At 41.6% G+C, this 14,795-nt stretch overlaps 1 protein-coding gene across 1 annotated transcript in view; it reads left to right on the top strand.

Moving 5' to 3' along the window:
- Window positions 1–962: 962 nt before the first annotated feature.
- Window positions 963–14,795, top strand: part of LOC107551287 (schwannomin-interacting protein 1-like) — an 87,858-nt gene continuing 74,025 nt past the window's right edge. Inside the window, exon 1 of the mRNA XM_016232838.1 lies at window positions 963–1,098. Within this exon, the coding sequence (XP_016088324.1) occupies window positions 1,051–1,098 (48 nt within the window). The 5' untranslated portion in view covers window positions 963–1,050. The remainder of the gene's footprint in view (window positions 1,099–14,795) is intronic.

Here is a 14,795-nt window from a genome sequence, read left to right as displayed (position 1 = left end):
ATTTTAATTATCATTAAAACCGTATTAGATTACCGCGATTTGAACAACTCAGGATAAATAAATGCTATCCAGCATAAAGCAGAGATTTAAGTAACAGCACAGCACGCAGAGTAGCCTAGTTTCATTTTGTGTGAAAACATGGCGGAGAGCTGCGATGTTTTAAACGAGTGCTAAGGCAATTATACAAATGAATATATTAATTAATTACGGCATATGAATGTACCTCTGAAGATTCTGACTGTCTTCAGAAAAGATTGCATGGCGTTTTGTTTTCACCTTCGCTCCGTGTAACAGCTAATAAACTAGTGTTCTTTACGGGAAACAGCTGTAATTCTGCTGCTCCATCAGCGCCACCTGCTGTCACAGAGTGGCTTTACAGAGACTCACATTCACATTCAGTCTGTGTGCAGCTTCTGTCCGGACAAAAAACAGACCGGATTTACATGCCCTGCTGTCATTTATGACCAGTTGATGAAAAACAAGCTTATGTGGATTCTACACATTTAAACAATTCAGATAACGCATCTAGAATTATTTATGAAGCATGATAAAATACATATAATCGTTTATTAATCAATTATCATTTTGACTTGACCCTTTTCTTTATTTAAAGGCTGAAATGTGAGGTTTACCATTTTCTGAAACCTTTTCAAAGCTGTATTTGAACATTTTATACATTTCATAATGTTGTCAGTCATGTTTTAATTTAAAATCCGGACATCATTAGTAATGTTATTGTTTTAATGTTTATGCAAACAAAAAGTCATTTTATTTGTTCTTTGTTGTTTTTAAATATAAAACTTCATTTCCAACACATTTTAACAATACCATGATACTACTCATAAACATTATAATTTTGTTCACTATAATAGTGATAAGAAATTTTCATTCCGTTACATCCGTTACACTGTAAAATAGAGTGTTAGCAAATGAATCGTATCTTTGCTCGTGTTATCCATCAGCATCCAGCATGACTGGCGAGACTTCCTGCAGACACAGGATATCCTGGAGAAGAGAAGCCCCTCCCCTCCCTCTCTGTCCTCAGACAAGATGAGCACGTCCATCAGCATGATCACCCTATCAGACGGCAGCACCCCCGTAAGCCCCGCCCTCTTTCCTCTTCCGCAGGCTGATGGTGTAGATGCAGGAGTTTGAGGTGTTTGCCAGGTTTAGGTCAGTTTGGTCTGAAAGTCGTGCCGTTGTGGAGCATCAAATGTATTTGGTAATGCTTGTTTTCAGACATGTTCCCTGGTAGTAATTAAGGTATTATTTGACATACCTTTGACACACCTATTATATTATGTATTATATATTATGTAAATAAGGATATGGGGCAGTTGTTCTTCTGTGCTGAGAAGATTGTGACTGTTTTGTTGTTTGATTAAATCTTATGGAATCTGAGTATCTCACGCTCGGTTGAGTATCTCATATGTGACCAGAAGAGGGATCTGTTGTTTAGGCGTTAGTGTACAGTACAGGTTAACACACACACACACACACACACACACACACACACACACACACACACACTCACTCACTGCAGCTTTTATCCACTGTTCAGTTAATTTGTTTATGGCTGTTTTTACAATATATGTAGTTGCAGTTTTAGAAGAACAGTTCATGCCGTATGCAGGAGTGTGTTATAGACAGGTTATGGCAGGAAATGGAAAAAATATATATATTTTTGGTGTGTATTGCATGTAATCATAAGCACATTAACATGTGACCACACACTTTCACGCCAGTGACGTCGGTTGAGTGATTAGAAACTTGGGCTGTGTCTGAAATCTCATACTCTCTGAGCAGGTTTCTTTTGATTCATTAAACAAGCATGTTCTCTGTAATATGAATGTGTGTAGTATGAACATAATCTGAATATCTGTGATGTTGTCATTGTCATGTGATCTGCCAACATCAGTTGTGTCACTTCACTGCGATTCACAAATCCTCTCCCGTGACCTCAAGGGATAGTACAGTGTCCATCGGATGCACACTTTAGAGTCTCGTTGGAAGTAGCTGGTCATCCCAGCACTTTACATCTACTGTTTTATGAACATGAATTTGGACATACTACTGTTTATATAAGTTCCCTTTCAGTCGGTCACTCCGAGTCACGTCGGTGACAATGAATTGGGATCTCGCTTCGAGAGACCAATCTTTTTAGAGTGTAAACTAAACGAGCCAATGCACATTGGCATGCGATGATTGCATCCAGCTGCCGCTGATCACAGCATGAACATAAAAAGGCAGCAGGTGCAGCGCATACCAGCTTTTCACTTCGGAGCCAAGCGACATCATCGTTCTGCTCCTGTAAAGCTTCGTGTGAGTATGACAGGTTCACGACGGTGGTCGTTCCTGCATCGAGTGGGTTGCGCACTTCAGGCTGCACTACCCCCTGTTGTGCTGCATGTGGCCATCTCCCCTGTGCGTCTCAGCACCTAAAAGAGCGTTTCCCTAAAAGAGCATTCACGGGTGTGTCTTTTTAAAGATGACGTTGTGTCTGGCAAACTCACCATTGCGCCTTTGTAAAGACGATGTTGCGTCTTGTTATAGACAACGTATCACCTTTGCGTTTCTGGATGCGGTCGTTACCTGGTGCCGGGTGATGGTCATGATTGCTGCCTCACGTGCCTGGGCATTAAGCACGCTGAGGGGGCATTCGTGGATGAGTCATGTTCTCATTGCGGGAAGATGATCATCTCAGAGTTGCAGGTCAGGCTATGTTACCTCGAAGGGTCGTCCTGGCTGCAGCCAGGTGAGGACTACTTCAGGCGGTGGCACAGGTGGTCTGAGGGTTACAGTGGTGGCAAAGCCTCCAGGGAACCAACCCTCGAGGGACCATCGCTCCTCTTGCGCTCCGCAACCAGTTGAGCTGCTTAAGGAACATGCTGGGCCCTCTACAAGGAGCGTATCAGCAGTATCCTTTGGTGCTTCTCCCAACGATCAGATGTTGATCGCTGCATCAGAGGGTGAGCCGGAGCTTTCTGGAGAGGAAGATTCGGCTGCGCTGCCGCCCTCCAGGCAGGCAGCAATGCCTGGGTCAGATCCGGAAATGATGGCTATGCTTTCACGGGCCGCTGAGAGGGTAGGGCTCGAGTGGAAAGCTCCACCGCATCCCGTGCCCTCGAGGTTGGACGACTGGTTTCTCAGGGTAGCTCACGCTGGTGCTCAGCACCCTGCCCCAGTGCCTTTCTTCCCGTAGGTGCATGAGGAGCTTACCAGGTCATGGACAGCACCTTTTACTGCCGGAAACCGACCTGCTAGCTCCTCCTCCTTCACCATCCTCGACAGTGGTGCAGTTAGGGGGTATACGGGGCCCCCCCGGGGGAGCAGTCGGTTGTGATGCAGTTGTGTCCTAATACTTCCTCCATCTGGTGGGGCAAACCATGCCTCCCCACCCAGGCCTGTGGGTACTTGTCTTGTCTGACGATTCTTATGTGGCCTGTGGAGAAGCTGCCTCCACCTTACATGCTACGGCATTACTGCAGATTCTTCAGGCTAAAGCACTGAGGGACCTGCACGAAGGTGGTCACGATCCGGAAGTTCTGAAAGAGTTCCGAACTGCAACTGACCTTGCGCTCTGAGCGATGAAGGTCACCGCGAGTTCTATCGGTCATGCGATGTCCACACTTGTGGTCCACGAGCACCACCTCTGGCTGTGTTTGGTCGACATGAGGGATGCCAACAAAGTTTGGTTCCTCAAAGATGGGCCACCAACTGCACTGGCATATCAGTTGCCTAGAGTTGTTAGCGGTGCTCCTTGCCTTGAACAATCTCAAAGGGTGCTTACGAGGCAAGCACGTGCTGCTCCAGTCGGACAACAATGCGACCGTTGCGTACATCAACCAACAAGGTGGTCTGCGCTCCCATTACATGTTGCAACTCGCCCGTCACCTCCTCCTTTGGAGTCGTATGGTTCTGAGGTCACTTCGTGCCATTCACATTCCGGGTCTGCTTAACTGTGCGTCATGAGTAATGAGCTGCGCTCCTGGGAGAATGGAGACTCCATCCCCAGACGGTCCAGCTAATTTGGATACGTTTCAGAACCGTTCAGGTAGACCTGTTTGCCTCCCCAGAAACCTCTCACTGCCAGTTGTTCTACTTCCTGACAGAGGAAACACTCGGCACGGACGCACTGGCACACAGCTGGTTGCGGGGTCTGCGCAAGTATGCGATTCCCCCAGTGAGCCTTCTCGCACAGACGCTATGCAAGATCTTTGTCTGTTGCGGAGGCTGGCAGAAGGGGAAGGCCGTCTCCAAGCAGAGGATGGCCCACTGGATAGTGGATGCCATCACTCTGGCTTATCAGGCACAGGGTGAGCCCTGCCCACTCAGGTTGCGAGCTCACTCTACTAGGAGTGTTGCATCCTCCTAGGCGCTGGCGCGTGACGCCTCGCTGGCAGATATTTGTAGAGTTGCGGGCTGGGTGACCCCCAACACGTTCGCTAGATTCTAGATATCTTCGTGTGGAGCCAGTATCCTTCTGTGTTCTCACCTCAAACGAGTAGAAGCACTGAGAGGCCCCGGTTAGTGTCGGCTTGCTAAAACCGCTCCAGAGAGTCCGTACTGTAGACCATGTTGAGCTCTTCCATCCCCTCGGCAGCCAGACATGGTGGAACGTCCAGCGCCAGGCCCTCACTTGATGAGTCCATGAGAACTGGTAGAGGGCTGGGTTCCATTTGTAGAGACCTAAGTGGATCCCATATATGTAAAGTCCACGGTATAGCATCAGAGCTCGTGTTTCCCCGGCAGACTTTCTGCCATTTTCCAAGAGGGTTACAATGACCTCTAATTTTCCATATGCACCTAAACGGTTGTTCATATGTGTAAGTGCTTCAAAAACCTCCTTCAGGAAGGATGGGGATTCCGCAGCGTTTCGATTCCAAGTGGAATGGGTACGTTTTCCCAGTGTTATCCAATCTCACTGAGTGGGTAGCAGAGTGTGTGAACGGAGCGTGGAGTGGAGCGGTGTGATTGTGAATGGAGCGAGGAGCGTATTTTTTAAAAGTCGGAACGTCGTGGTTTTCATTCGCTCCAAGAGCGCTCCACCACCGCTCCATCACAAGTAAAATTCATGCCAATGGCCCGTAATATAACTGCACATTTAGCAAGAATTCACGTTAAACATATTTAGCTAGCTTGATAGAGAAGGATCACTCAAATCAGGAAGTATGTGAAGGCTATGTTGACTGCAATGGACATGGCGGGAAGTTATAGGGTAGTTATTAAGGAATTTGTTTGTTCCCTCTAGATACTGAATATTTTCAGGTGAAATCATGATTTAAACAGGTACAACACTTATTCACATGCAATTGCTCTCTCAATAATGGGTTACACTTGTAGCATTTGGACCAATCAGACACACAACTTTTTGTTATATTTAACAAATAATATCGAACTCCCCATCACCTAACCAAATGGCCAATTACGAGGGTCTATGGACCCTTCCCCCGAAATGCACCTAACACCTCAGAAAAGCAGAACAGGCCTCTGGTTCCATGACATAACTGAGCGAATGACACTTAATGACAGTTGTCATAAACATGCATAAAACCTCCTTCATATTCATGACATGTGTCATGTCATGATTATGAAGGTGTCATGTCAGTCTTATGCACACCCCTTCAAGTAAAGTGTTACCCAATAATGTATTCAAACAAATCTAATTTTATACAGTGCTACATCAACTGCATCCGATTTCGAATGAGCAGAAATCTGTAAGAAATGCAGCGATCCGTAGGTAAAATTACTGACGAAAATGTAGCCTACTGTTATTTTCATCACAAACAAAATTTGCACTGCAAAGAGCATCAATAGCGTACCTTTTAATGCTGACAACCATGTTATTAGCTTGTCATGTGGTATGAAAAATGTTTGCACTCTAGTGTTCCAATAATCCACTTTGAAACGCTCCTGTCATTTTATACGTTATGAACAGAACTGTGATATTTCAAACATACTGAAATACTTTAGCCGCGGAGCAGTGTTTCTGATATCAGTGAGCGAGGAGTGGAGCGGGAGCGGGAAATGGTGAACCCGGAGCGGAGCTGGAGCAGAGTGATTATTAAATGCTCGGAGCGCGGAGGGGAAATTGTTGCCGCTCCACTCCGCTCACATACTCTGGTGGGTAGTGCTATGGCAACAGTGACTGGCCTTCTTGTTGCGAGCCCCGGCCTACACCAAAAAGGGGCGCAGGAGGCTCGCACAAGACACTGGAAGGGGCAGCATCTATAGCGCTTTGGTAGGGATCCCAATTCATCTGTCACCGACATGACTCGGAGTGACCGACTGAAAGGTAACATCTCAGTTACATGTTTAACTCTCGTTCCCTGAAGGAGGGAACGGAGACGTCACGTCCCGTCACCACGGCTGCTGTACCACCACTGAGTAGCTGGGTCACCGGCTTGGCTCCTCTGCGAAAACCTGGTATGCATTAAACCTCCTGCCTTTTTATGCTCACGCTGTGATCAGTGCCTGGTGGATGCAATCATTGCATGCCAATGTGCATTGTTATATTAATTCAATGCCATTAACATTGACAAATCAACTATTTTTAACATTGATTCAATAGTTTTCACCTGCTCTCTTGCTATCTGGGGAGTTAAGTTTTTTTATTACCTGTACCTTCCACAGTTATTCAAACAGCAAATAAATTATACAGAGAAAGCGAGAAGAACATTTACATTGTCAAAGAACATTATGACTGACTTCGGTCTAGCATGAGTTTAAGCACTCTCAAAAAACTCCCCTTATAATCAGTAAAGCTGTCTATACACGATTTGATGAATGAACTGTAAGAGGCAAAACTATCTCCTCATGAAACCAAAATATTAGGAACTCACACAAAACAGATGCCATGCAACAAAACAATAAACTTTCTAATCTGAAGAGAATATCTACTCAACTGTCCCTTCACCCATCCTTAAGCCCCCTCCTTCCCTCCTGGACATATGGATCACTAAAAGCTGACTTAGAAGTGTCAAGAGCTCAAGTTACTATACTTGCATACTGTATTTATTATGTCTTCAGAATCCATGGTCTTAACCCTTTCATGTTTGGTCTCGTTCTAAAGGTCTCTGTGCGATTGGTAAAATGGTCTCAGTTTCACAGCAGTCACTTACAGTATGTTGTGAGAAAGATTGAAAACGTTTGTAGAATTCTGTTCTTCTGCTGAGGGGTGTGTCCTCCTCAGGGTCTGTGAGAATGTTTTCCTATCTCTGGTCAGATGTGACCTTTGGTCATGAGATCCTAACAAACCAAAAGGTATTTTTTATGTTTTAAATTTCAGCTGTTTTGAAGATTTCTTTGTTCTGGTCTGGGTATATAAGTGAAATGGCAAAACACTATCTGGGAATTCTGTAACTAGAAAACACTCACACAGTATGTGTGAGTCTCTGGAGCTCTGCACTAGAACTCTCACTGCTGTGTGTCTCTCTGCTGTCAGTTACGCATCTCTCCCTTTAAGATTCATCTTTGACGAGTTAGCCGCAACGCATCGGTGCACATGTGTGTTGTTTTTAATCTTAAAGCCATGTGAATAAAGGCTTTTTATCTTTTCACAATATTTTCGAGTGCCTTGGATTGATGAGTCTTTTGATGCCATAAAAGAATCCCGCATCCAAAGAGCACCGATTTGTAGAATTCACACCCCTGCAGCATTTTTTGCATATTTTTGGACGTATAAATAAATTGTTGCATTTGATTTATTCTGATCTCTTCTGAAATCCTTATTTCTAGTAGATTAAAGTGCAGTCTGGTGTTTCCGCAAATCTGCGTCCAGGATAGATCATACCGTAGTACCAATGAATGGACTATGGGCTAGCAGGGTGCAGCTTACTTAAAGGTACCCTGTATCCTCTGAGTAAGTCTAGAACTGGCGAGTTTGTGTTGTGAATTCACTAAATGGCTGAGTGAAATTCTGTGTGATACCAGGTCCTTGATGAATGAATAATTGAAAGCATGGGATTTCCAGAATAATCAAATATCTAAATTAATACATAATAAACATTTGTGATCAGTTTTGAATTAGAAATACCTCCTAAATTTAATGATCACTTGAAATTGGAGTCAGATGAACACGGAGCTAGACTAAAATTGAAACTAAATCCTGATAAATTAAGTGAACTTTGCAGAAGTGCAAGTAAAAGACCTACGCGCATTATACCTTCGCCCACCAGTTGGATTGCATCGTTGGGCCAATCTGGGTGGATCCATTACAGAACCTCTTACTTACATCATACATACATCTGCACTTTGTTGTTTATGAGGAGAGAATTCGCCAAAGAGGAGAATTCAGTCAGCGAGCATGCACACTTAACGAAAAACTCATCTGAACGCCTCTGATTGGCCATTGCATTCCTAAGCTCAACAGACTCATGTGTTTTTGGTTATAATGTGCAGCGCTGTAAAAACGTGTAAAAAGAATCATGGTGCAACATTGAGCAGATCTAAATTTTATGCTGCAGTCAACACTTTCGATTTCATTTTCATTTCATTCGTCACAGCCATAATGGATTAATTTTAACTGTACAGCAGCATTTGTGTTCATGTGTTGCCATAGTTTCTACAAGCAGAAACCAATAGTGCAGATATATCGTCATCGATAGGCGACAATGACCAGAGACTAGCCATTATTTAAAATTGTCATTTCTCTGGGTTTACAAATTCTTGGGAACTTTTGGGATAACGTAAGTACACAAGTGCATTAAATATAGCACACTGTGCAAGTGGTTTTTGGATATTTTATTACGAAAATCTTACATATTGTGCCTTTAATGGAAAAGGTCAGAGAGAGGATGGAATATGCTCATAAAAACTAGTGTTTTTGGAGAAAGAAACCTTGACTCACATTAAGGGACAAAATAGTATTTAAATCTATTTTGATCATGTGATACAGTTGTGAGTCTAATATGGGCTGATGTGAAGTTGTAATGATTCCACTAGAGGTCAGTACAGGGCTGTAACTGTAATCTTCCCATATGCCATCATCATCATCATCATCATCATCACTTATCACCAGACCATGAATATACTGCATGTATTTATAAATACAGTTAATTGTATGTGTTTTTTAATATTGTTTAATCTTTGGTTAAAGGTAAAACAATCTTAAGCATGTAAACGTCTCCCTGTCGGAAGAGCACAGTGAATCTACCACATGGTCAAGGATGTAAACGTTGGCTAGTTAGTATCTTTATGTCACAAAGGAAATTGTCTCACTCAGTCTATTTCTCATTTGGTGTAATTGTATTCTGTTGTCCTGGAATTAATTAAAGCACCAGACGAGAACAGATGAAGGTTCCTAGTCTTTTAATTTCATGACACTCAACATTAAATATTTAGCGGCTGTAGACGGCGTCAGAACGAGGCCTTATGTGGGTCCGCGGCCTGCCGTAATGTGCATCGATCTGATCTCGCTCTCATTGGCGTGTGGTTGGGGACGTGGCCGATATTAAAGGTTGATTGATATGATTATGATCGGGGCTCTATTCATTAGAGCCGTGAGCGTGATTGTCTGTTCAGAGCCGCTGGGAATAAAACAAGCATTACTGATTCATCACGCGTCCTGAACCCCGCAGAGGAAGACGAGGAGAGACGGATGTCGGACGGAAAGATACGCCGTGCATGACTGATCAGAGACCGTGATCATTCATTATCGGAAAGCGTTTAAGATGCAGTTGACATGATGACATCATTTCAACTCAAATAACTCCATGTGAGGTGAAAACAAAGCAGCTGTGTCTGGGTGTGGTCACTCCAGATATGGATTTTATGGAATGAATAGATGGATTTTATAGGGATAATTGAAGTGAAAATGAAAATGCAGTTATTTATTCACCCTCATGTTGTTCCAGACCTGTATGATTTTATTCTGTTGAGTACAAACAGACGAGGTCAGGATTAACTGTTTTTATATGGAAACCGCGGAACATTTCCTGTTCTATGGAAGAAAATCTGTCATGCGGGATGTAGAGAGAGAAAAAAAAAGGGAAATTTGGATTGCGTTGGATTTTAAAGGCTGGAAACCTCATTCATACTACTGTAAAATGTGCATGCTAATTTAACCCTAGATGTTAGTTAGGGTAGGTGCCACAGTTGAAGGTTTCCCATTAGTTTTAGCCACTGAATTAGACCATCTCCACATGCCCTCTTTGCAAAAATAAATAAATAAATGAATAAAAACCTTACAGAACCTTTAGTTGAATGCAATTGATCGCAATTGCAATTGATGCAAATGTAATAGGTAGGGGGCGCTCTTAAACAACCCCACCACTCGAATTTTATTAAGATGGGGATTGTGATATTCAAATTAATGAACATTATCAAGATGTGATTATCTTAACCGAATAATAATCTTTTTATTCCAGGCTGGTTGTAATCCTTCACAACTGGGTTGAGAGTAAAAATGCCCCCTTCCAAAGAAAAATATTTTAAAAAGATAAAAGTCAAATATGCACTAACACTGCACCCAGATCTTAAAATACCAATACACAGCATATATGCTTTAGAATCACACTCCATTTCCCAGCCAGACCTAAAGGTTAGGAACCAGATATTTTCCCCACACTTACACCAAGCTAGCCCACTAAGAATGTAAATCACATTAAACCAAAGAAGGAAGCTGTAGTATGATGCTTCTTCTTGACGTCTGTTTCCATGGTGACTCTTCTCTTAAGAATGTCTTTGTGTTCACCATGAACTCTGAGTTTCAATCAAATGAGTTTTAATCAGCTGAGATTTAATCAAGAGTTCAGGGTTTATGTGATGCCTATCAGCATATCCATCTGCAATTATGGATATAAATGGCATTGACACAATTATGCTGAACGTCCACAAGTCAACTGTCTGGTTTGTCCATATCTGTTTAGTCAACACACAGATATGGCAATAAATATTTTTACCAGTTTTATTTAGCACTCATTAACCTGAAAGATGTTTTGTTGCTGTCAACACATCGTCATTAAAAAATGAAGAAGAAAAATAAAAAAACATAAGACAAACTCTGCCTATAAATTGACAACATTATTTAAGAGAAAACTACAGCGGGTAAAATAATATTGAACACGTCACCATTTTTCTCAATAAATATATTTTTAAAGGTGCTGTTGACTTGAAATGTTAACAACTCAAGTAATCCATGCATACAAAGAAATTAAAACAAATAAGTTCAGAAATTAAGTTATGTGTAATAAAATGGAATGACACAGGAAAAAATTACTGAACACATGAAGAAAGGGAGGTGCAAAAAGGCATTGAAAGCCAAGACACCAGCTGAAATCTAGCAGTAATTAGAAAGCAATTCTGCCCCTTGTCAGTGGAAATTAATATTAGCTGGTTCAGTCCCATCACGTACAGTACCAGGATGATGAAGATGAAACAAGGCTGGACATTTCAGCAAGACAATGATCCCAAACACAGCCAAGGAAACTCTCGATTGGTTTCAGAGAAAGAAAGTAAAGCTGCTAGAATGGCCAGCCAATCACCTGATTGGAATCCAATAGAAAATAAGAACTAAAGATGTTCATAGAAGAGGCCCACAGAACCTCCAAGATTTGAAGACTGTTTGTGTGGAAGAATGGGCCAAAATCACACCTGAGCAATGCATGCCACTAGTTTCATTACCAACACAGCCTTTTGAACAAAGTATTAAATACATTTCAGTAAATTTGCCCTTTTCCATATTATTACACATAACTTAATCTCTGCATTTATTTGTTTTGTTTTATTTGTATGTATTGATTACTTTGGTTGTTACGAACATCTGGTGAAAATTCCATGTCAACAGCACCTTTAGAAATATATTTACTGGGACAAATGGTGACGTGTTCAATACTTATTTTACTCGCTGTATACTTGTATTGAAATAATCATTTTGTGGTTGCCATACTGAATTGGCAGGTGGTTGAATGGAAACTGAATCAGGGCATTTGGTCCTACAGTTAATGACCACAGTCTCCACATGTCTCCTGGCACTGGTAGAGATAGAGATCAAGTACTCTAAATGTTGAAAAACACAATCTGAATTGATGCAATCTCCTTACCATACTTTACCACTGCTAAGCAAACTATCGACTGGTAACTTAGATTTTTGACCAAACACCAACTAATATTGTTATGGCCACATTGCAGCCTTACAATTTGTGTAATAAAGTCTGTTGAATCAAAATATTTTTTTTCTAAAGCTTTTTTTTTTTTGCTTTTCTCATTTAAGACAATAATAAATGATCTTTTGGAGGTAATTTCTTAGCCTAAATTAATGTGTCATTAATTTGCAATTATTTAGATTAATTAATCAGCACGTTGTATAACTAATTAGATTGACCCAAAATAAAAAAGTCATTAATCCAAGGATCTTTCAACAGTTTTAGATCAGCTTTGCTCTAAGGAGAACAGCGACAAATGTTGATGATTCCACCACCTGGAGAGCCAATTCGGTTGGTCTCTTCTGCATTAAAATGGACAAAGGAACAGTGATGACTGGTACAGTATATCTCGTTTTGTTCTGTGGGATTATACAGGAGCATAGAGAGCACATCGGCTTAATTGAAGAGGGAAAACTGGGAAACCTAGCACTCTTCAACTGCTCCCAACTTTGCAGAACTCCAAACTTCATTATCCCTCACTGGTCTCAAACCCCAGACTTTCAACCCAGACGCTTGACCCTTAATCACCAGACTGCTATTGCTTCTAGACTACTCCCTTCCAACTCTTTCATTATTACCCCATAATAATCCCATAATTTAATTACCCAACCTTCTTCATTTTATTCTTATTCTCATCTTTCTATATTTCCCCCTACTACTTTCCCCGGTCCACTTCTCAAAGTTCTGTTTAATGCCTGGGGAAGGGATTTTCTGAGAGGAAGGAGGACTGTAATCAGTCAGAGGAGCAATGGGAGACACTCAAGAAGTTAAAGGAAGACCATTCTATTTGAATTAAATCAGCAGATAAGGGGAACGTAGTAATCATCATAGATAGGGAACAGTGTGTGAGAGGGAGTTCTACAGGCAGCTGGAAAGGCCCACTTAGGAATCTATGGAGATTATCAAATGAAAGATTGAGGGATTGTATAAAGTATGTTTCCTCATAGAACAAGTGCATTATAAAACATGGCTAGATACTCCTAGGTGTAAGAGATTTTACATTACTCCAAAAACACACAATGACCATAGGCTGTTTCCAGATGTGTCCCCCGGAAGACCAATAGTGTCAGACTACCGGAGTGAGAGTTATGGAGTGGCACAGTTTATAGACTTCCATCTGAACTCACTATCATCAAGGCACAAAAACAAAACTCAGATAGCAGCAGGCCTGATGAGTTTAATGGAGTAAAGGCCTACCTCTATCAATTCTCTAAACGTATCCGTTTGTAGAAATACTAGGGCTGGGTGATGACAGTGCTTCCAAAATGTAGAAAACTGCCTGCTGACTATTGTAGATACCAGGGTGATGTGTGTGGGGTCTGGAGTTTTTGGAGTAGCAGATAATAAACCGACATCATGAACTCGATCAAAGTAAAATAAGATCAGGAGGCAGGGAGGTTAAATATTCCAGGACTAATGGGAAACAGAACCAGAGTCCAGCCAGAGCATTATGGGAAATCTAGTTCATGAGAGAAGGAGCTAAAACTCTGGGGATGGAGCCCTCTGGTGGCGGTGCGGAGAGAGCAGATGCCATGGAATTAGCAAAACAAACAGGGTCTTTCAAGTCATGCTTCTTCTTAGCATCCATTTGCATTGATTTGGCACTCAAATTTGTTCAAAGTGTCTTTATGAGTTTCCAAAACGTCAGCTGAGAATTCAGAATTTATATAACAGCCAATTAATCCTGCTTTATGAAATACCAACTTTATTTATATAGAGTTTTATACAATAGAGATTGTTTAAAAACAGCTTCACAGTTTTGAACAGGGAAGTAACAGTGATGCCAACTTCATCAAATGCAAGACAAATCCAAATTCTGTCATTATTCAGCTCCAGTCAGTTCACTGTTGATTTAGCTCAGTTCAACAACTGTCTAAAGTTCGATTTTAAATCAAGTTCAATTATGTGATAAGTAGCTCTACTGAAGACAGTAGTGTCGATATTCAGCTCCAGTCAGTTCAATGTTGATTTAATTCAGTTCAGTAACAGTGTCACTGTTGCAAAATCTGTCAATCGTAAACCAATTTTATTTGGTTATAAAGCAGCTCTATACAGAAGACAATAATGTCGTTACTCAGCTCAATTCAGTTCTAGTTTTGAGCTCATCCAATCGTTTCAGTGCTGTCAAATCAATGACATCATTGAAATCCCAACTAAGTAAACCAAAAGGTGAGTATGGCAAGGAACCCAAACTCCAACAGGAGACAAAGGGAAAAAATCATGCTCAGTTGGAGGACCAGTTCTCCTCTGGCTAAATCAGGATACGTCACAACAGCATTAGGTGGGAAGGAAGAGTTGTAGTCTGAAACCACCCAGCAGATGCACAGAATGCAACAAACAAAAGGGAGAAAAGTCAAAATGACTCTAATCATGGGCCAACCCAAAAAAAACAAGAGGAAAATATTTACAAGGTACTGCAATTAAGACATGACCACACATTAACAGACCAACAAATATGGTAAGATATTGTTTTACCAGTTCTTAATCAGCACACAGTAAACTGAAATAATGTGTTTTGGTTCTCCTGTCTCATCACCATTATAGAACCCAACAGTAGACAAACTGTGCTGTGATTTTTCTATTTTTTTTTTCTGAAGATAGATAAACAAGCCAAAATATTAAATGTCGTGGATGAATATTTACTGAGTAATC

The sequence above is a fragment of the Sinocyclocheilus grahami genome, unplaced genomic scaffold (assembly GCF_001515645.1).
Source record: "Sinocyclocheilus grahami isolate Dianchi unplaced genomic scaffold, SAMN03320097.WGS_v1.1 scaffold419.1, whole genome shotgun sequence".
NCBI lineage: Eukaryota > Metazoa > Chordata > Actinopteri > Cypriniformes > Cyprinidae > Sinocyclocheilus > Sinocyclocheilus grahami.
This window is presented reverse-complemented; position numbering and strand designations above follow the sequence as displayed.